This window comes from Phyllostomus discolor, chromosome 2, assembly GCF_004126475.2.
Source record: "Phyllostomus discolor isolate MPI-MPIP mPhyDis1 chromosome 2, mPhyDis1.pri.v3, whole genome shotgun sequence".
In the NCBI taxonomy this organism is placed as follows: Eukaryota; Metazoa; Chordata; class Mammalia; order Chiroptera; family Phyllostomidae; genus Phyllostomus; species Phyllostomus discolor.
In genome coordinates, this window is record NC_040904.2 from 196,654,530 (window position 1) to 196,682,010 (window position 27,481).

At 40.5% G+C, this 27,481-nt stretch overlaps 2 protein-coding genes across 5 annotated transcripts in view; both read right to left on the reverse strand.

The window, feature by feature from the left end:
* Nucleotides 1–810: 810 nt before the first annotated feature.
* Nucleotides 811–13,715, reverse strand: NDUFA12 (NADH:ubiquinone oxidoreductase subunit A12). The gene is made up of 4 exons (XM_028532907.2): nucleotides 13,562–13,715; nucleotides 12,590–12,672; nucleotides 9,430–9,517; nucleotides 811–1,095 (listed from the first exon to the last, which is right to left on the reverse strand). The coding sequence occupies exons 1-4, from the start codon at nucleotides 13,645–13,647 to the stop codon at nucleotides 915–917; spliced, it is 438 nt and encodes a 145-aa protein (XP_028388708.1). The 5' UTR covers nucleotides 13,648–13,715; the 3' UTR covers nucleotides 811–914.
* Nucleotides 13,716–22,189: 8,474 nt separating this feature from the next.
* Nucleotides 22,190–27,481, reverse strand: part of NR2C1 (nuclear receptor subfamily 2 group C member 1) — a 38,111-nt gene continuing 32,819 nt past the window's right edge. For 3 of the 4 annotated variants that reach the window (XM_028532410.2, XM_036019432.1, XM_028532411.2), the window contains exons 12-14: nucleotides 27,331–27,468; nucleotides 25,299–25,404; nucleotides 22,190–23,167 (exon numbers count right to left, since the gene is read on the reverse strand). In XM_028532410.2, the coding sequence (XP_028388211.1) occupies nucleotides 22,993–23,167; nucleotides 25,299–25,404; nucleotides 27,331–27,468 (419 nt within the window). In that variant the 3' untranslated portion in view covers nucleotides 22,190–22,992. The remainder of the gene's footprint in view (nucleotides 23,168–25,298; nucleotides 25,405–27,330; nucleotides 27,469–27,481) is intronic. The other variant, XM_036019433.1, reaches the window with a different exon arrangement.

A 27,481-nucleotide genomic window follows, 5' to 3' on the forward strand; every position in this document is an offset into this window, starting at 1 on the left:
GGAATGCCTTGAGCTGAGATTTGGGAATCAAGGTTCATTCTCTCCTTTAGGTTACCCGGTGCCCTTGAAAGCAACTGTCTGACTCCATAACCTTTGCACTCTTTTTCCATCACCATTATATTGTTCCATGGGAGCTGCTAACCAGTATCCAAGGACCTTATCCTAGGAGGCTCGTGGGTCCTGGTGACTAAAACCAATACAACAGCTTGACACGCCGCCGGACTGCTGAAGCCGCGTGCCTTCTGTCCAGAACACAGAGGGACGTGGCTCTGCCCTCACCCTACCCAGACACAACCAGTGCCCAGGACCCCTCCCGTCCCCGGAAATCTTTTGCCTACAACTCATTTTCTGAAACTAATCTAAGATTAAAGTTCTTCTGTTTAAAGCAACAACAAAAAACCAGTGACCCTAGTTGGCATAAAGAAATAAGGACATACTGGGTGGATCCTGGGATGGTTCGCACATCCAGACACACGGCGAAAGAACCGAAGCTCGGGAAGTAGGAAGTGTCTGCACTCCTCCTCCTCAGGGGGAGCTGCTGTAGGAGCCGTCGAGCTCTGGCCACTATAAACCTCTCTCTCTCCAGTCAAGTCTGCCCTTCCCTCAAGAAAGTCTGCTGGGCTCCACTCGGGCTCAGCTCTTCCCCCACCGATCAGCTGTGGCAGTGAGGCGGGTCACGGAGCATGGACATGACCCCTGGGACGGGGGAACTGTAAGCCAGGCAGGCAGCCACCCCAACGGAAGTCTGTTTCAGTTACCCATGTTGGTAAGCCTCTGCTTTGCAAACGATAAATGACAAAGGGTAAAAGACATTGTTTAATCAAATAATTTTAATCAAATTAATAGTAAGCAGTAAAAGTGCAATTACATGAAAACCCCCATAGTTTACATGTTTAAACTGTTTTCCATTGTCTTTACTTGTAAGGCGTCGAAGGCGGGACCCACTCTTGAATCTTCTTCCTGGTGGTGGAATAAGGTACGTACTGCGCTGGAGTGCCACTCAGGTTGAATTTGTGGTTTGCCCAGATGAATTTGCGAGGAGTGGGTGGCTTTGTTGTTGGAGGATCATCAGTCATGCAGTGAAGCCAACGATGCCTTGAGGAGGGAAAAAAGACAGTCGTGAAGAGGCAGAGTAGTGTGCTGGGGGCGGTGGGGCTGTTCTGTTGCTTGAGCTCAAATCGTAGCTCCATCACTAACCGGCTGAGCTTTTCTATGCCTTAGTTTTTTCACCTGAACATCTTCCTTCCTAAGGATTGCATAAGGATTAAACAAGATAATACACATAAAGCACCTAGAAAAATTCCTGTGCATAGTTGGTACTCAACAAACATTAGCTATGGGTACCATCCTTACCGTATTTCATCACGTCTAGGACACCATTGATTTTAAGAGACACCATTGTTTTACATGCCTCTAAGAAAGGGAAAAGCTGCCAACTACTGATGACATGACTGATTGGAATATGCATCCTGATTTTAGATGTGGAAATACATTCTCAAATCGATGAACTACAGCCCTACCATGAGATGCCAGAGGCTGATTCTGGAGCCTCCGTGTGCTCAGCTTGCTCTGGCTTGCGAGAGTCTGAAACCCAATGCTGAAGGAGAGGAGGGTCCCTGCATGAATCTTAAATTCAAGCTCAAGTCTAAACGCAGAACATAAAATTTGTTATCTTAAAATTATTAGCTCACAGCCCAAAGTTCCCAAGTGTTTCAGCCTAAGTGTTTAACCATTTCAATTCAAAGGATGTTTGCTGGGAGGTGCCAGAAATCCAGCCCAAGAAGGAAGCTGGGTGCTTTGCTCGGAGTCCACAGAGGAATGTCTCTCTGATGATAGAGAGAGGAAGAGTCGATGTCCAAGGGATGAAGAGTAAAACTGAGCAGGAAGCCAAGACGGATTTACACGGGAAAGGACAGAGAAAGACGATTCATCCCAGACCCCCCAGGTTCAGAGTTCCCAAGACAGATGCGACCCTGCGGGAAAAGGGCATGAGGACCTGACAGCAACAACACTGCAGCTCCAAGGGTGGGGGTGGGCGGGGTGGGGGAGTTCCTGCCCAGCTACAGAGAAAAGGGCAAGAGGAGAAGGTTTCAGTAAAACAGTTAAGGCTAAAGCTAATAAGAAAAAGTTATGATGCTATGTAAGTTCCAGAATATTTGCTAGCAGTAACTGACAGATCTAACCAGGTAGCTGACTAAAACCATTAAGGAAAGAGATAAAATATTATTACCACTGCTGTATTTGAGGCTAAAGATAATTGCACCGTGATCGGCCGACAGCGTGAAGAATGAGGAAGTCTGCACACACCGGGCTGCAGTCCCTGTCACCCCCCCCAAGGGTGGCGGAGATCACTCAGCGGGAGTGATCTGGGCCAGCACCCCACGGGGCTGCTCGCTCGCGGGGCTCTGAGACCCTCTGGGAGCTGCTGGTGAGACGGGCCCCCGCCACTCGGAGGAGGACAGGCTGCCAACACCAAGGGGCTTCGCGTGAACTCAAGGCGCAGCAGAGACACTCATTTTATTCGAATAATTGCTGTTATGGCTCCTGAAGGTTAAAATGGTGTTTAAGGAACCACATTCCAAAGATTTTTTTTTTGTATCTTATTCAGTTATTTAAGTGACAAATTGAACTCATGGAGAAATAAAAAATGCTCAAGAAACTGAAAGATATTTTTTGCCACAGCACATAAAACCTGAAACTGTCACCCAGCCAGGCTTCTGGCAGGAGTCAGGGGATGAGCGAGCCATCTGCCCTCACTGTGGCCGGTGGGGGACGACAAGAAACAACAAGCGTGATTGTCCGCTGGGCTGGCCTCACCCTTCTGCTGTAACTAGCATTAAAGGAAGGCTGCAGAAACTGTACCTTCTGGACTTGCACACCAAACAGTGTCTGCGAAACAGCCGGCTCTGTTTATTCTAATGGACGAAGGACGCCAGCAGCCCAACAGCACCGTCGGGACACTGTCGCAGCCACAGCCACTTCGGTGTGTGTCACAGGTGTTTTCTCACCAGACAAAACACCAGGTCACTTAAACTCAATGTTATAGTCAGCGAAGCTACAAATGAGAAGACTGGCGGAAAGGGGAAAAGTTATAAATACCAAAGAGATAAACATTCATAATGAAACTATAACACATTTTGGGGGAAAATTCAGAACTCAAATATATTGAAGCCATCAAAATAACGGGAAACAAAGACATTAAGCCATGATCACAACACAACTAAACGGAAATAAGCCCCACGAGCGGCTGGCCCTGTTTTCAGCGGCATAAGAGGAAGAAGTGTGTCAGGCAACAGGGAAAGAACACGGGTCTCTCTTGGAAAGTAGCCTACTGCGCTCAGACAGCCTCTCCGCTGAGTGCATGCGAAGTGCAAAGTGAAGGGATTCATTCCAAAAATCATGTGCAAATGAATGTAGGCTTTTCAGGTTCGTATCAACAACCAAGATTAAAAAGTTTAATTTTCCTTTTCAGAAAATCCTCGGAAATAAAAGACTGCCAAATAACAGCGAACGACAACAAGAAACTATAGGCTGTTTTGAATCTTTCTTCTTTTCGGATAATATACCTTATTAATTCCGGGACTCAAGACTGGTTTCTGACCATAATGTTCAAGTTTCAGATGCTTTCACTTAACATCACTGAGCCCAGAAATGCCAAAGATTGTTTCAGTTTTTCAAAAAATAAATAGGAAAGACTAAAGAAAAACTCCAGACTGTTTTTCTAAGGTAAAAATACTCCTCACGCTGCCCTGGCTGGGTGGGTAGGTTGTGCAGCGCTGTCCCTGTGCCCCAGAAGGTGGTGGGTTTCCATCCCTGGCTGGGCACCAACCCATGTTCTTCTCTCTCCCCTCTGGCCCCCGCCTTCCCTCTCTGGCATCAACAACATACACTTGGGTGAGGATTAAAAAAAATATTCATGGCACTAAAACTATTGTTACTCCATCCCACTTTAGTTTATGCAACATTCTCACACATGTTCACTTAGCTGCCTATTTAATATTTCACATTTTAAAACTGAGAAAACGGAACTGAAACGACTTTCCCAAGGTCCCACGGCACATGTTACAGAGCTGAGGCTTGAACACAGCTTCCCAAAGGCTGAAGAGAACCCTTTGATCAGTGACTTAAATTACAGTCAACAGATGAAAACAGGTTAGAATTATGCTAATATCTACGTATCTGCCAAAATCCCGAGATCCGTCTAACCCCAGAATGGGACTGATAAATTTAACAAATTTAAAAAAGAAAAGATAGTTCATTACAAAATACCCAACTCAAACTCTGTCAGCTCAGTGACTATTATTTTTAATTAAGTGCAATCTGAAATACAGTCCCAGTAGGGTCTGACGATTACAAGGATCCATGGAAAGTCTGGCTAAGCAAGTTTTGAAAACTCACAATGACCAGGAAGGCCGACACCACTAGACGTCCAAGTTTCGAAGATCAGAGTGGCCTAAAAACTGGGACCAAGTCCAACCGTAAAACAGTCTATTCCCCAAACAGACAGAAGGACAGATAAGACAAGGCTAGCATATCAAATTTGGGGGGAAGTAAACACTTCTCAACAAATGATGCTAGGATAATTTGAAAAAAAGTCAAGTTATATTTCCTAAGACAAATATCAAAATAAATTTACAGATAAATGTCCTAAAATGCCAAAAACAAGATTAAAGGATAAAAGAAAACCATTTGAAATACACAGAAAAGTACTTCATCTATCATCGCCAGTCAGAAAGAAAAACTGGAATATCCAATAGAAAAACGGACAAAAGACACTAAAACTTACAAAGCGTGCACACTCCTGGGTGCAACGACCTGACTTGGGAATCAATCAGCCATAAGAGTGAGGACGGGAAGGCGCCTGCAGGCCGGTGGACTGACCACGGCTTTACTCACAGTGGTGAAAACAGCGCAAGGAACAAAACCAGGAGTAATAGGAAATACTTAAGTAACAGAAGAATAAAACATCACTAAGAATTATGTTACAGAGAATATGTTATGACGTGAGAAAATGTTTACGCTATGTTGAGTTTAAAAAGCAGGTTATTTAGTGAATTTATTTAACAATACTTAGCATTTATCTAAGTCTTGGGCACCATTCTAAACACTGTACAAATATTAATCCTTATAATAATAACTCTATGGGACAGATGTTATTATCCCAATTGCATAAACGAGGAACCTAGGACATCAGGAGTTCAAGTAATTTACCTAAGGTGGAGCTAGGGTTCAAACCCTGCTGCCTCTTCAAAAAGCCCTTTTATGTTAAAAACAAAAGCAAAAGGACACAAGTGCACAGAAAAGAGATCACACAAACTGTATTTAATGCTAACAATGGTTTGTCTCAGAGTGGTAGGATAACAGATTATTTTTGTTTGCTTTGTAAATAAAATAGGACATTGCTTTAGGACATTTATGACATTTTCTGTTATTTTTCTGAATTTTCTGTAATGGACATGTACTACTTTACAGAAAGAAAAAAAAGCTATGAAAAAGAAAAATCCTTCTAATTCAAATCAACTACAGGTGGTTTTAAAACCCTGTCCAAGCCATCTGTCATTTTTTGAGACTATAAATATGTTCCGTCTACTTCTAACCCCATTCCATTCCCATTAAGCCATCATTTTAAAAAAATCACTCTAAAGTATTCAAATGTTTTAGTGAAAGACTGTTCCACTCAGTCCTCCTTAATGGAAAATTTTTCTAGGTCAATTCCACAATGCAATGTCATTTACTACAGTTACATAGAAAAGGGTCAAACCGTTTTTATTTTTTTAAATCTAGAAACCTCAAAAGTTTTCTACATATCACTATCTCCAGCAGATACTATACACTGATAACCTGTGAACACAATAAAGATTTCTCCGGGAAACTGGAATCAGGAGCAGTCAGTAATACAGTATACAGTTTATTTCCATACCCCAGGTATGAAATTTTCCAACAACTCCTGTTTGTAAAATGTTAGAATTGATCTTAAATGAAGCACTGAATAGTAGGTGAAATGTGTCAAACAAAGGCTGAATTTTTTTAAAGATTTTATTTATTTATTTTTAAAGAGGGAAGGGAGGGAGATAGAGGGAGAGAGAGAGAAACATCAATGTGCGGGTGCTGGGGGCCATAGCCTGCAACCCAGGCATGTGCCCTTACTGGGAACCGAACCTGCAACACTTTGGTTCGCAGCCTGCACTCAATCCACTGAGCTACACCAGCCAGGGCTCAAAAGCTGAATTTTAAAAATCAAAACAATCTGCCCTGGCTGGTGTGATTCAGTTGGTTGGAGTGCCTTCCTGTAAACCTAAAGGCCATGGGTTTCACCCCCAGTCAGGGCACACGGCTGGGTTGCAGGTCCTTCCCGGTTCAGGTACCTATGAGGCAACCAATCAACTTTTCTCTCCCTGTCTCTGTCTCTCACTCCCCACCCCTTTCTAATGGGCGTGTCCTCAGATTAAAAAAAGAAATAGAAACAATCTTGTCTTCTGCTTGTAATTAACACTTTAACAGAGAAAGGTTATAAATATAACATTCTATAACAAATAAAAGTCTACTTAAACATGTAGTCTATCATTTCTTAGTACACAGCTTCTTAATAATCTGATTTTCTGGAGCAGAAATAAAGTAAATATCAGGAAGGATCTATTCTGAAAAGAATCTTGCAAACTGTATTGAACAACAATTAAAATTTTAAAAAATTAAAAAAACAAAAGAATCTTGCAACCCAATATACCTAGCAACACCCATTTCAATTCAATTCAAAGAGTGTTTTACAGGACTCCTCCCCACCTGAAAAAGGCTAGATTGAGCAGATGTACCAAAAGAAAGAAAACATTCCCTGCCATTGAGATGGCAATTTATTTACGGGAAGAATATTTTAAAAGACTAAAACAAATGATTCAGTGGGACAAGGTATTAAAAGAGGCAGGTAGAAGTGAGAATGGAATTCAGAGGTAAATCTAGCTTTAAATTCATACAAAAGCTACAAAAAGGAAAGACAGACATACCATTTTTGGATCAGCTAGAAGTGAAAGAAATTATTGTATCCTAAAGCAAAATAAGTGATTATTTCAAGTAAAGTAGTATATCAAGTAAAATAGTACAGCCACTCAACAAATATTTGTTGAGCAACTACTATGTGCTAGACACTGTTTTAGGCTTTAGCAGCACCACAGTGAACAAAGTTCTTATCATTAAGAAGCAAGGCAGCTGGGAAATCAATAAATTAAATAACATATAATAACACACCAGACAGAGATAAGTGCTACCAAGCTGAAGGGGACACAGTGTGAGAGAACAGGGGACACGGTGTTCTGAACTAGGGTAGTATGACAAGCCACTGGAGCAGGAACTTGACTCACGTGAGGCGTGAGCCAGTGCGACATCAGGGGAAACAGTCCCAAGTGACTGAGATGGGGGTGTGCTCACCGCTCAAGGGGAGTGAGAGGCCGATGTGGCTGAGTCAGGGGTCAGCAGGGCTGTGACCAGGGCGGTGTGTGGCGCGCCTGGCAGGGCCGGGGGCACAGAAGGTCTTGCAGACCATGTAAGGATTTGGAGTTTTAACTCTCACTATCATGAAAAGATATGAGCAGAGAGTTGATGAGCTCTGATGCACATTTTAAAATAATCCCCCTGATCCGTCAGTATGTAAAGAATACTAGTTCTGTGGGAATGCAATCAGCCAGTTGGGAGGCTGAGGTAGAGGTCCAGGCAGGAGGTAAGTGGGGCTTGGACCGGGTCACAGTCACAGTGGTAGTGATCCTGCTTCCCTACACAAGCTTCTAAAACCCTCTATGCCAACTGAAAAAACCTCACTGACGCATACAGTTGGCCCTCCATACCCGTGGATTACCAATGGAAGATGGAAAACGGTACGGACATTGAATGAAACAATTCGCATCTAAGTGCACCCATGTCATTCAAGGGACACCTGAACAAACCCCAGAGCAAGGGTGCAGAAGAACCTGGCACTGCTTCTGTGACATTCCTGCCAGAGCGCACAGCCTGAATCTAGCCACCGGACAAGCCCACATGGAGGGGCATTCTGTAACATAACTGGCCTGTAATTTTTGAAAGTATCAAGATTATAAAAAGCAAGGAAAAGCTGAGGAACCAATACAAGGTGAAAGAGACTAGAGGAAAATAAGATGTACCTGAAATGCATGACTAGATCCTCCTGCTACAAAGGACACCATTGGGACAACTGACAAAACCTGAATGGGGTTTGGAGACCTCGCAGCAGTGGTGTGTCACTGCGACTTTCCTGACTTTGATGACGATATTGAGGTTAAGCAGCAGAACGTCCTAATTTGCAGGAATTAAGTGTTAAATTACTCAGGAGTGCTAGGGTGTCATCATTTTGGCAACTTGATTTGAAATGATTCAAAACTGGTAACTTTACAATGGAAATGAACATTCTGAGATTATCTCAGTTGCTACTCACTAGAGCCCAAAACTATTTCTGATGATCAAGTTTGACTAAAATAAAATGTCAGTTAACCTGATACACTTATTTCTAGTTTTTTTTTGGTGAAATTTTCTAGACTGACTAGAAAGGATCTCCAGAGTTTATTGTATATCTACCAAATGGTATTATTTCAGCAACCTATGGTATATCAGTACTTTGTTTTGAAATATTTAATATAAAATTTAGTAATTCAAGTAAAAACATTTAGAATTCCATTTCAAAATGGTTATATTAGAAAATCAGTTTTTAGAGATTCTAAGGAATGTGGGGGTTCTCATTTTACAGGTGAGAAAACTAAGCCCCAGAGAGGTCAAGGAACTTGCTTAAGATCAAACTGCCAAACAAGATCAGAGCCAGAGTTCTTTTTGCCCTTCCCCTGCGCACCCACAGCCGGGTGACACTGTGGCGTATCGTTTCCCCCCGAAGACAGCCACACCACTCTGTGTCCCACATACAGTGTGAGGCTGTCACACCTCCACCAAGAGACAGGGTCCGGGTTCTCTCCCGTTAAACTCAGGCAGACTTCACCAACTGCCTTGACCAACGAAATGTAAAATTGATACTAGATGATTTTGAAGACTAAGTTGGACAAGGCATTATGGTTTCTGTCCAGCGCTCGCTCGCTAGCTCGCTCTCTCTCTCTCAGAGCGCGTGACTGAGGAGGTCCCAGCTACATCCCCAGCTGACTGCCAACATCAGCTCCCAGACACTGAGTGGACAAGTCTGCAGAGGTGTCCAGTACCCAGCCTCGGGATCTTCCACCTGAGGCCTGATGCCCTGGGGCAGAGATAAGCCACCCAGGCTGTGTCTTGTCTAAACTCCTGACGCACAAAAACTGAAATATAGAACCGAGACAGATGCTTTTGGAGTACTACTTACTGCCTTACTAAGAAATAAGCTCTTCAATAAATATTTGTGTAATAAAACAAACATTGCCAAGCCAAAAAAACCAGAAGGTTCACTTAGCTTACCACTCGGGGGGCACCATGCTTCCATCCACGTCCCAGAACGTGTTTTTGCTGTTCATTTCGGTGGTATATACAACCCATCGGTGACGGCCTGAGGGGAAAGATTGACGTTTAGAAAGAGAAAATAAAGACAACCTTAAAAAAAAAAATCAGAACAAAACATAATTGCGTAATATCAAAGAAGACAACCTTTTCATTAAGATAAGGCTTCTATGTGTTCGTATGTAAGAGAAATGTTAGAGGACGAGCACCCCGGTGGTGGCGGTGAAGGCAGGCTCCCAGAGGTGTACGGCAACCTTTTACCCACAGCCTGGCAGCTGCCACAGCAAACTCCCTGCAGAGGGACTAAGACCCACTCAGTGGGTGGGGCTCAGGCCTCTCCCTCCGTGGAGAGCCCTTGCTTCTACCCAGGCCAAGGAAGCAGTGGAGAGGGCAGAGGGGTGGGAGTGTTCCCAGCCAGCCAGGGTACTCAAGAGAGAAAGTGCTCCTCCTGAAAATGGGGCGGCAGAAACGTATTCACAGCCATCGTACTTGAACTGTGTTTCCATGTCACCAGAGACCCTTTCAGAAATCGGTGATTATACATAATAAGCAAACTGTATATAAATGATGGTTCGATTAAGTAGGACAGTTCATGTCATCAACATACAATCACATGGCTGCATTCTTTAACACACTTCTGTGGAGTAGTTGGAGGCCTAACCACAATTTACAAGACTGTTTCTATTGGGTCCTTAAGATGGGCAAAGACCTGTATCCAATCAAGACTTTGTCACTTATTGTCAGTGAATAGCAGGCAAATTTTATGAGCCTCAGGTTCTTTGTCTATTAAAAGTGAACAATTATACCTTAACCTAAAAGTGAATGATTATATCTTAATGTTGCTGTGAAAATTAAATCACACACACACACATACCTACTTCTGCATCAAACATGTGAGTGTATAATAAATATTAATTCCTTCTACCATTTCCTCACTGCCCCTACCCCACAAACAGGGAATACTGAATCCATCTCTATAATGGATTTAAACCAATAAGCAAAAGATAACCTGTATTTGCTTTAGAGTTTTCCTAGGTAAACATACAATCAACAAGCGTCAACTAATGCAATTTAAACATAACCACATCTATTTAAAGAAATAAAGCCTTTAATCAGGATTTGCTTCTTCTATTAGAGAAATCAATCTTGAGAATAAGTAACTAAAAGTAAACCATGGAAAAAAGAAGCATTACAAAATACAAAAAAATGGAAGCATATACCATATTTATAGATAAGAAGAATTAACACCATTAAAATATCCATACCCCAAAGCAATCTATAGGCTCAATGCAGTCCTTATCAAAATATGGCATATTTCACAGAAGTAGAGCACATAATCCAAAATTTTATATAGAACTGCAAAAGAATCTGAATAGTCTCAGCAATACTGAGAAAGAAGGACAAAGTTGGTGGTATCATGCTACCTGATATCAAACTATACTACAAGTCCATAGTAATTAAAACAGCATGGTACTGCCCTGACCATGGAGGCTCAGTTGCTTGGGTATCATACCTCAAAGTGAAAGGTTAACAGTTTGATTCCCAGTCAGGGCACGTGCGTGGGTTGTGGTTTAGGTCCCCAGTTATGGTGTGTATGCGAGGCAACTGATCGATGTTTCTATCATCAATATTTCTCTCCCTCTCTTTCTCCCTCCCTCCCTATCTTTCTAAAAATAAATAAATAAAATCTTAAAACAACAACAACAACAACATGGTACTGTCATACAAACAGACATATACATCAATGAAATAGTACAGAAAGCCCAGAAATAAACCCACATCTATATATTCAAATAATATCTGACAAAGGAGGCAAAAATATACAATGGGGTAAAGACAATCTATTCACTAAATGATACTGGGAAAATTGGACAGATACATGCAAAACAATGAAACTAGACCATCTTCTTACACCATATACAAGTAGAAACTTAAGTAATAAAATTACTTAAAGACAGACGTAACACTCACAACTGTAAAAATCCTAAAGGAAAGCAAAGACAGTAAAACCTCTGACATTTCTCTTAGCAATATTTTTTTCTGATATATCTCCCTGGGCAAGGGAAACAAAAGAAAAACAAATGGGGTTAATATTCAAAATGTATAAAGAACTCATACTACTCAACATCAATAAATAAATAAACAAACAGGTAAATAAATAAAAGTGAACTCTAATCCAGCGAGGCAGGGATGCGTGAAGGCAGATGGAGGAAGTAAGGTTTCATAGAGTTAGGTCAGGGCAACAGAACCGGGCCTTAACAATCTCGCAATAAATATATCAAAAATTTAAATGTGTATATTCAGACTCAGCAATTCCACTTTCAGAAATTTATTTTTAGAACATTTAAACAAATAAGTGTGATATAGTTACAGACAAGTTCACTGAAGTTATTGCTTACAGCAGGGGTGTCAAACTCATTTTCACCGGGGACTACATGAAGGCCTTGCAGTTGCCTTCAAAGGGCCGATTGTAATTTTAACTCCTTAACAGTTAAGGAGTAGTTACATTTATACAGTCCCAAAATTATTTCAGCCTTTTGAAGGCAACCACAAGGCTGATGCAGCCCCCAGTGATAATGAGTTTGACACCCCTGGTTTACAGTAAAAAAAGGCAGTCTAAATGTCTATCAACAGTTAAGTGTTTGAAAACATAATGGTGTTGCTGTGAAAAAAAAAATTAAATAAGAAAACACAAAATATCCAAACAAAAAAGGCATGCTGGAGATATATCCAAGTAATATGGGAAAATGGTCATGGTTTTTATGCAAAAATACACCCATTTACAAACAACATGCACAACATAATCCCATGAAATAAAAAGTATATGTAGCTTTATATACTGATTAAAGAAGCTCCTTGTTGGATTGAGTGCGGGCTGCGAACCAAAGTGTCGCAGGTTCGATTCCCAGTCAGGGTACATGCCTGGGTTGCAGGCCATAACCCCCAGCAACCGCACACTGATCTTTCTCTCCCTCTATCTCCCTCCCTTCCCTCTCTAAAAATAAATAAATAAATAAAAATCTTAAAAAAAAAAAAAAGCTCCTTGTATATTATGAAAAACAGAATCAAATCAAGTCTCAAGCTCACTCCCATCATTCACACCAAGAAATACTGCACTCACCGAAAAACTGCTTGTTGTCTTCATAGTATTTGTTTCCATATTTGTCTTCACCCACTAGTGTACCAACCCTCACATCATTTAGCCTGTGAATATCCCAAAGAATACAGATATTTTAGAATAATTCTTTGTTCAAAACACAAACATAAATAAAGTCAGAATACCAACTTTCAGCAACAAAGGCAATTAGAAAAATGAAGAAATGCTTGGGGATAATCACTAGTTGCAGACTTTCTAGCCTTCCTCTCCAGGCTCACACCACCCACTACTGACACACCAGTTTTCAGAATAAGAGATCTAGAATACCCACTCATGTTGCCTCCAGAACCACATAGACAGCACAAGAAAAGATAAACTGACCCAACTAATATACTGAAGTTACACTAAATATATAGATACAAATTACAAGACTACTTTTATCTATCAGGGCACTGGAGTTAGCAAACACCTTAATGAAATCAGGAAGCCAAAGCATTTCAACCTAAAGTATCAATGTCTTGGCTTTCATTCGACTCTAGGTTTTCTATTGGCTTCCACGGGCGATGCTACTGGTCGGATTCAACAAATGTTGGAATTAGTAGGGATCATTATGATCACCTTGTTTAACGCCTTAAGGTACAGAGGAAGGAACTGAAAGCCAGGGAAGGGAGGCAGGAAGCTCTCAAGGTCACAGTGTTTGACAAGCCTTTGCCTCCTCTCCAGGAATGAGCAAGTCCTCGCCTCCTCTCCAGGGAAGGGTGCAAGCCCTCGCCTCCACGTCACACAGCTCCATCTCTAGAGCTGGCTTTGGTCCTATCTCTGGGAGGCCCCTGGAAAGAGACTTTAGCCCGTGGGGAAAGGCAGAGATTGGGCTGCTCGTCCTTGACCAGAGCTGCGGTTTCTCCAGGGTGTCCCAAGCCCGAGCCCCCTTCCAAGATCTCAACCAGGGCAAGTCCAGCCCAGAGGCCAAGAGCATAGCTATGGCGGCCTGCCTACCTTAAGAGCATTCGTAAATAGCCTCGGAGGCCACCGTGGCCGCTGACCTGCTGCAGACCGCGCTTCAAGACCTGAACGTACTCCATCTTGCCCCGCAGGCCCCGCCCATCGGGTACGCCGCTGAAAAGGCACCGGAAGGAAACGAACACTCAGCTGCAGGGAGCCGAGCACAGCAAGTTCCTCCTGCTCGCGCGCATCAAAAGAGGTGGTTATGCGCACGCGCGCAAATCTGGAGCTCTCCTGCGTAGCCACCCCCCTATTTTCGAATACGTTGCGATTGGTTTCCTTGGGAAGCAAAGGCGCAATAAACTTTTATCGGTTCTTGGAAGCTGCATTCATGTGGAACTTGTGGTGGAAAACTCACCTGAAACTAGGCTACTCCAGGTGAAGGATTCCTCCTTTGGGGATCTCAACTCAGACTACTTCAAAATCCTTTCTAGGGACAAGATACCATTAAGGAATCCAATATTGAGCACATAATGGTATTGAGTACATATACTAGCGTTGTGTAGGAATAGCGAGGAGGACTAGAAAGGTATATGATTAAGTATCTGCCCTCGAGAATTTGGTGGCTTAGTTGCAAGGTTAAAATTAAAAAATTTAAAATTATTAAAAAAGTAATTTGTGCATTACATATGTAGATAATAAATATACATGTATTTCTTCTCTCCTTTATCTGAGCTCCTGTCATCGCCCAGCTGTCACAGAGGAATGGAGCAACCCAGTCGCAAAAAAGCCCCCAAAACCCTGTCCCCCTTCACCCAGAGCTGCAAAGAGTGGGGCCCAGGCTGAGGCCCCCGGCTTCAGCTCCCTTGCTTGAGGACGCTGAAAACCTGATCCAGCACGTGGCACAGGCCCTGGTCCTCTGGCATCCTGCTGCCCAGGGAGATTAAATAGGTGTGCTCCTGGAACCTCACCAGGTCAGGGGTCATCCTTGTAGAGCTCCACCAGCAGCAGCATGTCATGATGTCATCAGGAAGTTGTTCTGGACGTTGGCCAATTTCACGTTTGTGGGGTAACACAAGTCACTGGGCCTCTGCTGGCAGGGACAGGAGCCACCCCAAGCCTCCCATTCCATGATGACCCTGTTCTGCACATCAGGCTTCACTGTGCATATTTAAGATTTTAAATAATAAAAGGTATTAAATGAATATTATTTGTAATTTTTCAGTGGTTGGCTATATGCTTTAAAACCTATATTCCTTGATCCATTAATCTGGAACATCCTCTCGACTCAACTACATGATGAGAAATTTAGATCCTCACTTCCTTCACCTCTTCTCACCATTTGCTCTTCCAAACTCAAGTCAACATATTTCTTCCAAAAGGCGAAGGTTTTCAAGATTCACACTCAAATTTTAACTGCAAGCTTTCATAATTGTCTGAGTTTAAAAACAAACAATATTCCACCCTGGCTGGCGTAGCTCAGTGGATTGAGTGTGGGCTGGAAACCAAAGCATCGCAGGTTCGATTCCCAGTCAGGGTACATGCCTGGGTTGCAGGCCATGACCCCCAGCAACCGCACATTGATGTTCCCCTCTCTCTCTTTCTCCCTCCCTAAAAATAAATAAATAAAATATTAAAAAAACAAACATTTCCTTGAAAGGATCAATATGACTAAACCCAGGGGAGGGACTTAATTTTATGCTACTAAACCTTCAACCCCAAAAGAAAAACTTGCAAATATGAGGGTCAAATTTCTTAGACTCTATCACTCAGAATCATGTCACATCTGAACTTGCCTTATGTTGAACTGTGACTTCCATGCATTTCTGCCCTATTTAAAAAGTCCATCTGAAATATTTCTATCTATCTAAGAACTCAAAAACAAAAAAAACAAAAAAAACAACCCAACCACATTGTCACCTCACATTAAGGTAATAATTCCTTCATATTAAATATTGAGAACAGTTCAAATTCCCCAATTCTCATATTTTTAGTTTTTCCAAGTAATACTCATAGTTTGTAACTGGTTGATTTCCATTTAAATTACGAAGGGGAACCCTAAAAAACCAAAAATTTATTTATAGAACATTGTGTATTCTCCCATCCAAGTACTAACCAGGCCCGGCCCTGCCTAGCTTCTGAGATGAGACGACATCGAGTGCATATCGCGTGGTATGGCCACAGACTAATTCTAAAAGTGCTCTCTGTTTGATGCAATACACCTATGGAGATGTTTTTCCCCACTAATCCAGTTTTTGAATTTGTCAATTTTGATGCCTTTTAGTGCTTCTGCCAGTTTGTTTCAACTCTTCACATTGGCAAAACCTTTCCCTTTGAAGACTTTTTTCAGACAGGTGAAAGAAACAACAAAAAAAGTTCCTTGGGGTGAGCTCAGATAAACAGGGAGGGCGGGGCATGGGGGTTGCGCCACTTTTGGTCAAAAACTGCTCAACACTCAGTGAGGTGTGGGCAGACACATCGACAAGAAATGTGCAAAGGCATTTAAAGTCTTAAGAAAAAAAACTCACCGAAGCCAACCACAGCCTCTCACAGTGCCAGCTGGTACACAGACACAGATGGGTTCCTAGAATACCTACCTAGCAGAAGCCTGTACAAGGGGCCCACCCTCTGGAAAATAATTCCGGGTTTTGTGTGTGTGTGTGGGGGGGGGGGGTTCCTTTCTCGTAGTCTAAGGGTTTCTCCCATTCTCCACCCTTTTTTGTCCTTCCAAATTACTTAATGAAGAAATGGGCAATTTCTCCTGTAGAATTCCCCCTACTCTACATTTTGTTAACTTTATCCCTGTGTTCTTCTATCCCCTGTATTTCCTGTAATTAGTAATTAAATCTACATGCTTGACCAGATTAGTGGGTTTGCCACTGTTCACTATTTTTCAGATGATACCCTTCCATCAGGAAGCACACATGGCGTCTGCTTGTTTCACTTTTTTGTGATTCTAGCGGCCATTGATGAGCATTGCCAATGTAATAATTTCCTAACCTCCTTAAAGTATTTTCTTAACTTCAAATTTTTAATTGAGATACTGAATCCCATGCAGTTGTAAGGTAATGCAGAGATCCTGTCCTGTTTATACTTTTCTCAGTTTCTCTGAATGGTGTAACATTTTGCAAACTGTATCATCACAACCAGGATACTGACATTAATCCACTGATCTTATTCAGATGCCTCCTGTTTTACTTGTACTCGTTTGTGTGCATGTTTAGTTCTATACCATGTTATCACATGTAAGTTCCTGCATGTTACCCACCAAGATACTGAAGTTACATCATAAGGATCTCTACTGCCTTAATAACTATACTTCTCTCCCCTCTACACCTCTTACCTGCCTGTATTCTCTTCCTTAAACTCTTACTATTAAAATGTAAAACCTCCTAATTTGATTTTCCAGTATTATCTTTTATTTCCTATTTCTTTGTTTTTTTTTGTTATACTTTCAGTGTGACTTAACCACTTTATCTTCTAACCCTTCTAATGAATTTCTTTGGCTATCATTTTTAATTTCCAGGGGATGTTTCTTGCTCCAAATTTTCCTTTACAAAGCATCTTGTTCTCATTTAATGGATACAACATCTAATTTCTTTCAAAATATTAATAAGGGTGTTTTCCTAATCCTTGCATTCTATCTGCCTACTCCACTATGTATGATTTAAATATCTAGTTATCATGGCTCTATACTCATAATTAATAGTAGGCACTAAAGAGCTGAATGGAAAGCCCATGTTTATACACATATGACTTGAAAACTAGTGGGCTTCTGTTGGGAACTTCCCTGCCTGGTTTCAGAAGCTGTAACCCGCTACAAGGCTAAGGTTAAGGGAGCAACCTTGGACCGTAAGGCACTAAGCAAAGCTTATCTCCCTGGCAGCAGCACTGCTTATGCTCCCTTTACTTCATCCATAACTGGCCCCCATGCTTGGTCAGTTAGCCAATGATGGGTAAGATTCCCCAAAGGGGGGACAACCTCAGACAGGCATGATCACATGGGAGGCCCCCAGGGAAGGACCTTGGGGGGCTACAGCAATAGAGGGTGGTGGACCCTCGTCCCTCGGCTTTGACAAAGCCTGAGCCCTCATTCTGTCTGCAAAAAGTCTCCTAATCTCCTGGCTGCCTCACTTCCCTTGCTCCACCTAAGCCTGAAACAATGACAGAGGGTGGTACAGCCCTGTGCTGGACAGGGCAGGTTCCCCAGGCAATCAGGCCTAAGGAAGAATATGTAAAATCCTGTGAAACCCGCTTTGTTTAGAATGCTCTCAATGAAATGATAAGGGTCCAAGCAACAAGTAAGTTTGTTCCTCAAAGTTTTACAGCTCTTTAGTTATCTGACCCTGACTCAAAATAGGCCCTCAGAGTTCTTTGTTATCTACTGTTTGATCCATATTGCCTGGCAATTAATGAGTTTTATCTGTATTCCTGTGCAAATGAACCCAATAAAAGCCCATCGAGGAACAGGCTCCAGGCCCTTCTCCTTTGAGAGATGGGCCACCTTTCCTCCCCAAGCAGATCAGGTCTTAGTACTTATTCTCATCTGGGGGGGGGGGGGTCCGGGAGGGAGGAAGACCCTGTGGGTGGAGCCCCCCTCCCCCCCACAGGCTTCACTGAAGTGATAAAATGGGAATCAGATTTCTTATCCAGGCACAATGAAAAGTGAGTGTGTGTCTGGTGATCATTTCTCTGGAGGCAATTAGCACATTGTTTGCGGGTAGTTTTTACCGCGTGTTCTACTACCAGTCAACGTAAAACGTATAAATGTTTCCCGCATACAATGTGTTAGTTTCTCTGGAAAAAAAATCCTCACAAAGTAGCCTACACCTGACAGCACTCTGGGAATATGGTTAGGGAGCTCACATTCAGAATGATTCTTGGCTTCCAACAAAGATGGAGGAATAGGTAAATAGCTTCACTTCCTTACACAACCAAAAGAAGAATAATAACCAATTTAAAAATAAAAACAACCAGAACTGCCAGGAAATTGAACTGTACAGAAGTCCAACAACCAAGGAGTTAAAGAAACATTCATCCAGACTGATAGGAGGGGTAGGGAAAAGAAGCTGGGGAGGCGGGAAAGTGGGGCAAGGCAGTGGCTGGCATGGCTGGTGGACCAGAAGGTCCCACATTCATGTGCAAAGACACGGGGAGGAACAACTGGGGAGCCACACAGACCACGCAACCCAGGGTTCCAGCTTGGGAAAAGAAAGCCTCAAAACCTGACTATAAAAATCTGTGGGGGGTGCAGTGGTGGGAGAAACCGCCAGTCTCACAGGAGAGTCCGTTGGAGGGGCCCACAGGGTCCTGGAATGTACACATGCCCAACTACCTGGGAGTCAGCAACAGGGCAGCACCTGAAAGGGCAGAACTTGTTTGTGGGAAGGAGGGGAAGTGACAAAGTGGGGTGAGAACCAAGCAAGCACTCTTTGACCGCTCCCCCACACAGTGCCGCAACGCAGCAAAGAGGGCTGCACCGCCACTTACAACATTAACAGGTGCACCAGGACAAAAAAAAAATATGGCTCAAATGAAAGAACAGATCAAAACTCCAGGAAAAGAAGTAAGTGACAAGAAGATAGGCAACCTATCAGATACAGAGTTCAAACACTGGTAATCAGGATGCTCACAAAAATGATCGAGTACAAACACAACAGAGGAAGAAGTGAAGGCTATCCAAAATGAAATAAAGAAAAATACACAGGGAACCAGGACTCAAATAAATGATTTGGAACAGAAGGAAGAAATAAACATTCAACTGGAACAGAAGAATGAAGAAACAAGAACTCAAAAAGATGAGGAGAGGCTTAGTTAGCTGGGCCAACTTTAAACATTCCAACATCTGAATCATAGGGGTGCCGGAAGGAGAAGAAGAAGAGCAAGAAATTGAAAACATTTTTGAAATAATAGTGAAAGAAAACTTCCCCAATCTGGTGAAGGAAATAGAAGTATAAGTCCAGGGAGCTCAGAGAATCCCAAACAAGTTGGACCCAAAGAGGAACACACCAAGATACAAGGAGACAGTTACCTACAAAGGAATATCCATAAGACTCTCAGGTGATTTCTCAAAAGAAACCTTGCAGGCAAGAAGAGGCTGGAAAGAAGTATTCAAAGTCATGAAAAGGAGGAACTACATCCAAGATTACTCTATCTAGCAAAGCTATCATTTACAACTGAAGTGAAGATAAAATGCTTCCCAGATAAGGTCAAGTTAAAGGAGTTCATCATCACCAAGCCCTTACTGTATGAAATGTTAAAGGGATTTATCTAAGAAAAGGAGATGTTCAAAAATGTGAACAGTAAAATGCCAACAAGCAACTATCAATACCTGAACCTAAAAAATAAACACAAAAACACACTAACAAACAACTCAACAGGAACAGAATTATAGAAATGGAGATCACAGGGAGGGTTATCACCAGGGAGGGGGAGGGAGAAGAATGGGGGGAAAAGGTACAGGGATTAAGAAGCATAAATGAAGCCCTGGCTGGCGTAGCTCAGTGGATTGAGCTCAGACTGCGAACCAAAGTGTCGCAGGTTCAATTCCCAGTCAGGGCACATGCCAGGGTTGCAGGCCATGACCCCCAGCCACCACACATTGATGTTTCTCTCTCTCTTTCTCCCTCCCTTCCCTCTCTAAAAATAAATAAATAAAATCTTAAAAAAAAAAAAGAAAAAAAAGGAGCATAAATGGTAGGTACAAAATAGACATGGGGGGTTAATAACAGTATAGGAAATGGAGAAGCCAAAGAACTTGTTTGTACAACCCATGGACATGAACGAAGCAGGGGAAATGCTGGAGGGAAGGGGGATAAGGGTAGAGGGGAATAAAGCAGAGAAAAAAAATGGGACAACTGTAATAGCATAATCAATAGACTTTAAAAAAAGAATGCAGGTTTTTCTCTTAATCCATATTTTTAACCCTATACCTAATCCAAGGCATCTATTATCCCTGGTATCCTGTAAGTCGAGGGTGTTAGACTCATTTTCACCAGGGCCACACCAGCCTCACAGTTGCCTTCAAAGGGTTGAATGTGATTTCAACTCCTTAACAGTTAAGGAGTAGTTACATTTATACAGTCCTAAAATTATTTCAGCCCTTTGAAGGTAACTGCAAGGCTGATGTGGCCCCTGGAGAAAATGAATTTGACACCCCTGCTCTAAGTCCTATGATCTTCCAGTTAGTTTTTAATGAGCATTAACCTTGCTTGAAAAGGGGGAAAAACAGAAAGTGGTCACCTGACTGAAGTATAGAGAAAGATAGTTCAATGATCCTGTATACAGACTTGTAATCAATCCTTTCTTTTCTATGTCCCAAGCACCATCTCTATATGAGCACCTGAGTCCTCAAGATACTGAGTATCTTTTCAGAATACTGCAAGGTACCCTGGCTTTTCTCCCTGCATTGCCTTTTCCAGGCACTCAGACAGGAGCTTAGTTAATTCTGGTGCTGCTAAGTCAGTTTTTCTCTACCCGGATTTGGATTTCCAAAAACTCACTGAACTCTCTTATCCTGTGATTTCTTCTCTTGTTTTATTTATTGTTATATGGTTACTCTTTACTGTCATTTTACTGATATTTCAGGAAAGAAAATAAATTAACAGTCATTTGTAATATTTAGCTAGAAGTTTTCAAACTGATTTATAATAATCCTAAAAGAATTGATACAAAAATATTTTCCAGTTTTCCCTTTCTAGAAGTACTTTAATAAATCTTACTAGAAATTTCTTAACTATGTAACAAACAAGCAAAAGAATAACTCCTCAACAAAGAGAACTCTGAAATCAATTTATAATGCCAGGAAACTGAAATTTGTAGTACAGGTCACGCTTTAATATAGTTTTAAAAACACTTCCAAATATAACTACAAATTTCATCAGGAAAAGTACCTGCAAGAAACACGTGTGTTAATTGACCATGAGTACATTTCTAAATCCTTGGCTTACTTCTTAGGGTTTCTAAAGGTAAACCCACTGCTTTTCCCACTTGTGTATTTCATAGTAAATGAAGTTTTTCCCAGTTGATATTATAAACAAACCTATTGACAAAAATCATGGCTTAAGCAGGGAAAAAAGATTCCCTTAATAAGTTGGTAAAGACTGTAAGTTGATATTTTAAACTTTAGATTAATAAAGTAGTAACTAGTAAAATCTACAGCCTTCCACAAAATTCAGCTCTCTTCTATTGCAAAAAATCTTTATAAAAAGTGTACTCTGAGTGCAATGAAAACCCCATATTTGCTCAAAAATTAACAACAACAAATAGACATACCAAAATAATTCATCATGAAATCAGAGCAAAGAAATATTTAACAGTATCAGGTTTGCTAAGGAAAACATTACTGTGGAAGACATCTGAGTTTAAAATGCTTTTGTTGTAGTAAAAACAAGGCCTTAGGCTGATACTAAAACAGCTCTCCCCGCTTCACAGTAGAAAAAAACCAGTGCATATTCCCTTATATATTAAATTTTTTTAATTTTAAGAATTATCAACTGCTATAAAATCATTGTTTTACTCACCTTGAAAACATAGACTGGCTATTATTTAACAAATTATGTATTTCTAATGACCTAAAAGAAGGTGGCTAGCACCCATGAAGGGTCAGGAAACTATGCAGTAACGTAGATCAGAAAAGAGGGAGAGGACAGATGCGCTCTGTGGAACGAACGGGAGAGCAACACTTTAATATCTAGTTTGCAATGCTGAAACATTTGGGCTGAGTCTCTACTACTTTCAAAACACAGCAGTAAGCCAAAAATATTAAAACGTGAACCCTATCTTATTCTCAAAAACCATTTCCTTCTACATATGTAAATAAAAGTGCTTATAACTAATCATTATACATCACTAAAAAACTTAAGATCATGAATGACCTATGTCTCATTGCCAGCAATGAGACTGGTATATGCTAGGGGTGCCATAGTATTTACAAAAGACAAAAAATATATATATTCAATTATTATTTCCTCTGGTTCTAATGTTATCATTACACCACTGCACATAAAATAATCTTTTGACATAGTAATGAAAACTGATTATATTAGAGAAGAGTAAAATAAAAGGACATCCTCAAATATTTCTGACAATTAAGTGTTTCTACTAGTTTGTAATGAAATTAAACATGAATGGAACACAATTCTGGAAAAAAAAAAGACTGATTTATTTGCTTTACCAAGTAGATAAAATGAGAGATCTTAGTTTAGACAGTTAAAAGGTGACGGCTCTAGGTGTCATCTTAACCAAGAGTAAATCCATAGTATTTCTTACTCATTTAAATAAGATAGGTAGGGAAATTGTAATTCCTGCTACCTTCCAGTCACTTTGAAAATTCTTCTTAAGAAAGTCAAAATTAAAATACTTTGGTTTTCAGTTATTTTTTAAAGTCATAATTTCCAGATGCCCTGGAAACAATGAGTTCAATTTGGTGTCCTCTTATGTTCAGTGTGAGGGAGAACAGCAAGTTTATACTGAGCTCTTAGCTTTCAAATGCTGTGACCAATTATTTGTGAGTTATAATCTGCAGGTTCCATTTTTAAAATATGTGGGATAACACTGTCAATTCGTACATTGCCAATGAGACCTTTGAAAAACAATTCTTCGGTGATGGTAGCATTCATCAGTCTCAAAGCTGGCAATCGGAGAAGTAGTCTGGACAACCTAAAAATAAATAAAGGGGTGGGAGAACAAGGTTATAAATCAAACAGAGATTTAGTAGAAAAATGTCATTTCTGCATCTATATTTTTTGTTGCCTACCTTAATACAGGTCTAATTTTCAAAAGTTAAAATAAAAACCATAGTATTCAAGCCTCAGTGCATGACAATCAACTGGACAGAAACGCAGTCGGACAGACTTCTGAGGTAAGCCTTGCTCTTGATTGCCATGCTGTTAAACCTTGGTCCAAGTTATGTTTGAAATGGCTTAGGAGCTCATTTGAGGCTCATTAAGAACAGCTATAGTTTGTGTTATTGGGGCACACAAGGCTCAATGGTAATAGTTTTGTTGGTTTTGGTTAACAAAAAACTACTGGGAATAGTAAAGCAGGCAATAGTTGCTATTACTGGGAAAAGCACAGAATGTGGAATCAACACCACTGCCCTCAAACACTGATCCAGCCGCCCCCTGGCTATGGGAATGTGTGTGAGCCACTCCCACCGTCTCTCTCACAGGGCTTTTGTAAAAATTATGGGAATGACTTCTGCCAGTTTCTGTGCTAGTGAGGTTCTCAAATTTTGGCAGGATAATGTCTTATGGGAAAGTATATTATACACTGAAAACTGCTATCCAAAGATAATTTATTATTTTTAAGTAATTAGGAATGTAAGAAACTGAGAAAAAATTCCAGACATCAAAGTACCTGAAACCTAATGGAACAGAAGTCAGCAAACAACTGTACATCTACAGAGGAGAAAATTTAAATGCTGTATTTACTTTATAATGACATATAAAACTACTTTAGAAACTTAAGAAACCCCTGAAAAAACAGCCCTGGCCTGTGTGGCTCAGTGGATTGAGCGCCAGCCTGTGACGGAAGGGTTGCTGGTTCAACTTCCAGGCATAGGTCAGGAAACTTGCCTGGGTTTCGGGCCAGGTCCCCCACTGGGGGCACATGAGAGGCAACGGATCGACTGATGTTTCTCACACAGATGTTTCTTTCCCTCTCTTTCTCCCCCCTCTCCCCTCTAAATAAATAAAATCTTAAGAAAAAAAAATCTGAAAAAACAATTATGACAAAACCAACAACAAAATAACCACCTTTTCAAAAAACTTGTGATATGTTTATCCTTCCTTGGGTCTAAGGCCTGGCACTCTAGTCCTTAAGACCAAATGAAATCAGCAGCTCCAGGATTGAGTGCTCTTCCCATAGCCACATATTCTACTCCCCAAATTCCTCAGCTCCTGTTGTTCCCATGGGCTGAGCTGCATCCACAGAACTGGGAGCACGCAGGGTAAGAAAACTGGTTACATAAACTAAGGCTGATTTTCACAATTGAGCTGGCTTATAACTCTATTATTTAATATGTGTAAACCATTATATGTCAAATGTTCTTACTAATTTGAAGGATGTTAAATACATAATGTCAGCAAACACATTTATATCGCCCTTGCTATGAAACACACACTATTCTATGCTCTTTACATATATTAAAGAAATTTAATTGTTATACTAATTGTAAAATGTAGATGCGGTTGTCATCTCCATTTTATGGGTAAAGAAATTGAAGCAGAGAAGTTAAAATACCTGCCCTTGGTAAGGTCAGGAGTCAAACCCACGCACTCTGGCTCTGATGGCCATGTGTTTACAATTCTCTCCTTCAAAAACTGAACTCATCTTATACAATTTTTTTTTCAAAGGACATTGGCAAGAAATACATTGGTAGAAATATCATAAGCCAAATTTTAAAGTTAATTAGAAAAGTCTCATGGTATTTTTTCATTCATTTCCCCGCCTTTTACTAACAAAATACATTATTTCATCAGAAGAAAATAAGAGTTTGGGTGCTATGGTCAGACCACCTGGGTTCAGCTGGGCTCTGGCACTGCTTGTGTAGCCTTTGACAAGTTATGTCCTCTGTGTGCTACAGTCTCCTCTATGCCCAATGTAAGACCTGGACGAGATATTACACGTAAAGCACTTGCAATAATGCATATTGATTTTAATGGTATTATCTACTTCAAAGGTCAAGGTTAACAGAAATTTTAATTACTGTTGGAATAGAAAATAATGAAATAACAGATTCACAAAAAAGTTTTAAGATGAATTTAAATAGTATTTAACTTCTGAATACCTGTAGGTGTCATCTGGATATGTTTTGGTTATATAATCCTGAAATTCCACATAAGCCTTTTCCTGAAATTTCTCAATCTGTCCCATGTTTTCCAGGCCTGGATGATCTGAAACATAAGAGAATATATTATTACCTTATGTATGAATGTTCATTTAATAAGGCACATAGAGTAGAGATGGAAGGGGGTGAGAAGAGCAGTTTGGTCAAAAATGGAGCTTCATCATATGTGACTCTTTCCATGAATATTACTGAACAGCACAAACTGTACTTAAACCCTTAAAACTATTTTTTATCTCATACATATATTCTAATATCTAATAAAAACTGAAACCAATGGGCTCTGCTAATATTTTAGTTTATCCCAAAAGTGGCAGAAGGAATTTTGTTCACTTTGCTTTTAACGGTGAAAAAAAAATGGCTTAGCTTAATTAAAAAGGTATTTTTAATCCAATAAAATATTTGCAGATTTTATTCTATATTTTTATTTAAAAAGCCCACTATTGTTAGGTAAAAATGTAATAACTATGAACATCATCTTTGTCAGAACAATTATAGCAGAAATACAATCTATAGACATTTCAATAGTCACTATAAAATTTCACAAATATGGATTAAAAGAACTTCATAAAAATGTCTAACTTAAGAAATATTAAGAAATATGGAAAGCTCTGTTTTGTCTTAAGAGAATAAAAAAGTAATGAATAGAAAATATTGGGAATACTTAGATAAAATTACATCATACCTCTAACTTCAATCTATGTGCTTTCAATTTTAAAGAAAATGAAAGCAAGTTGGTTGTGATAAAAAACGAAGATACATGTTATTGACTTATACGAAACATTGTAAGAACAGTACAAAAAAGCTTTAATTATCTTACTGGTATATCACTGGGGTAAGAAGCAGCTTTCCTAAGATAGTTTTATTATGATATACAGGAAGAGAAATACATGCCAGAATGAAAAACACAGAGCCTAAGAGAACAGTTCATTTTTCTGGCATTTCCCATGTGAAACCTAGAAATGGGCAGAGTAATAAGAGACCCTTTCCTGTATTTGTTGGTGACTCTAACAAGATGTCTGGAAGTTGACCCCATTAACACAACACTCATACCTCTTACTGATGCCCAGCAAAACAGACCTAGGAATTCAAATGCAGATGTAACAACTGAAAGGTCAGTGATGTCACTTTGGTAATTCCAACTTTCCTTTGCATACCCAGGTGTCTAACATTCCTAAGATGCACTGACTTAAAGTGTGTAATTCATGGGTTTGAAATTATTCACAGAACTGTGCAACCATCACCACAATCTAATTTCAGAAAACTCTTGCCACTACGAAAGAACTCTGAACCCATTCACAGTCACTCCCTATTCTCCCTGTCTTTAGTCCCTGGTAATTACTAACTTATTTTATGTTTAAAATTAGCCTATTCTAGACATTCCTTATCAATGGAATTATATTATATGTGGCCTTTTTGTGACTGGCTTTTTTCACTTAGCATACTGTTTTCAAGGTTAATCCATGTTGTAGCATTTGTCAGAACTTAACTTTATAGATGAATGATATTCTATTGTTTTTTTCTATCATTTTTATTGTATTTTTTCCATTACCATTTAGCCCCTTGTACCCCCTGGGCCCCTGCAATCACCATGCTGCTCTCCATGTTCATGAGTCTTTTCCTCTTTGCTCAATCCCCCTACCCCTTTAGCTGTCATCCTGTTCTCTGAGTGTTTCTATTTACCTTGTTAGTTCAGTTTGCTCATGAGATTCCACATATGAGTGAAATCACATGATATTTGTCTTTTTCTGTGTGGCTTATTTCACTCAGCATAATGTTCTCCAGGCCCATCCATGCTGTCGCAAAGCTCTATTGTAAGCGTGTATTACATTTATTTATTCATTTGTTCAGGAACACTCGGGTTGTTTCCACTGTAACTGCATCATTTTATATGCCCAGCAGCAGGGTATGAGGGTTCCAATTTCTCCACAACGTCAAAAATTGTATCTTAAATAAGAAGTCAGTATTTACGTACCTGGACTGAAGAGTACTATTGCCTTCAGGTAAGCGTATTCATACCCATCAATGCAGAGTCTAACCATGCTGTTACAAAACTCCTGGAGTTTGAAGATGTGCTCCATCAATAATTTTCTTCTTTCTGTTGACATTTTGTCTTCAATTAAACA

Bases quoted from the DNA above. Each gene is read 5' to 3' on its own strand.
- NDUFA12 (XM_028532907.2), bottom strand. From the start codon at position 13,647: ATGGAGTACGTTCAGGTCTTGAAGCGCGGTCTGCAGCAGGTCAGCGGC. The intron at 12,673-13,561 runs GTAGGCAGGCCG...GGATATTCACAG, and splicing joins TATTTACGAATGCTCTTAAG to GCTAAATGATGTGAGGGTTG. The intron at 9,518-12,589 runs GTGAGTGCAGTA...CTTTCCCCTCAG, and splicing joins AGACAACAAGCAGTTTTTCG to GCCGTCACCGATGGGTTGTA.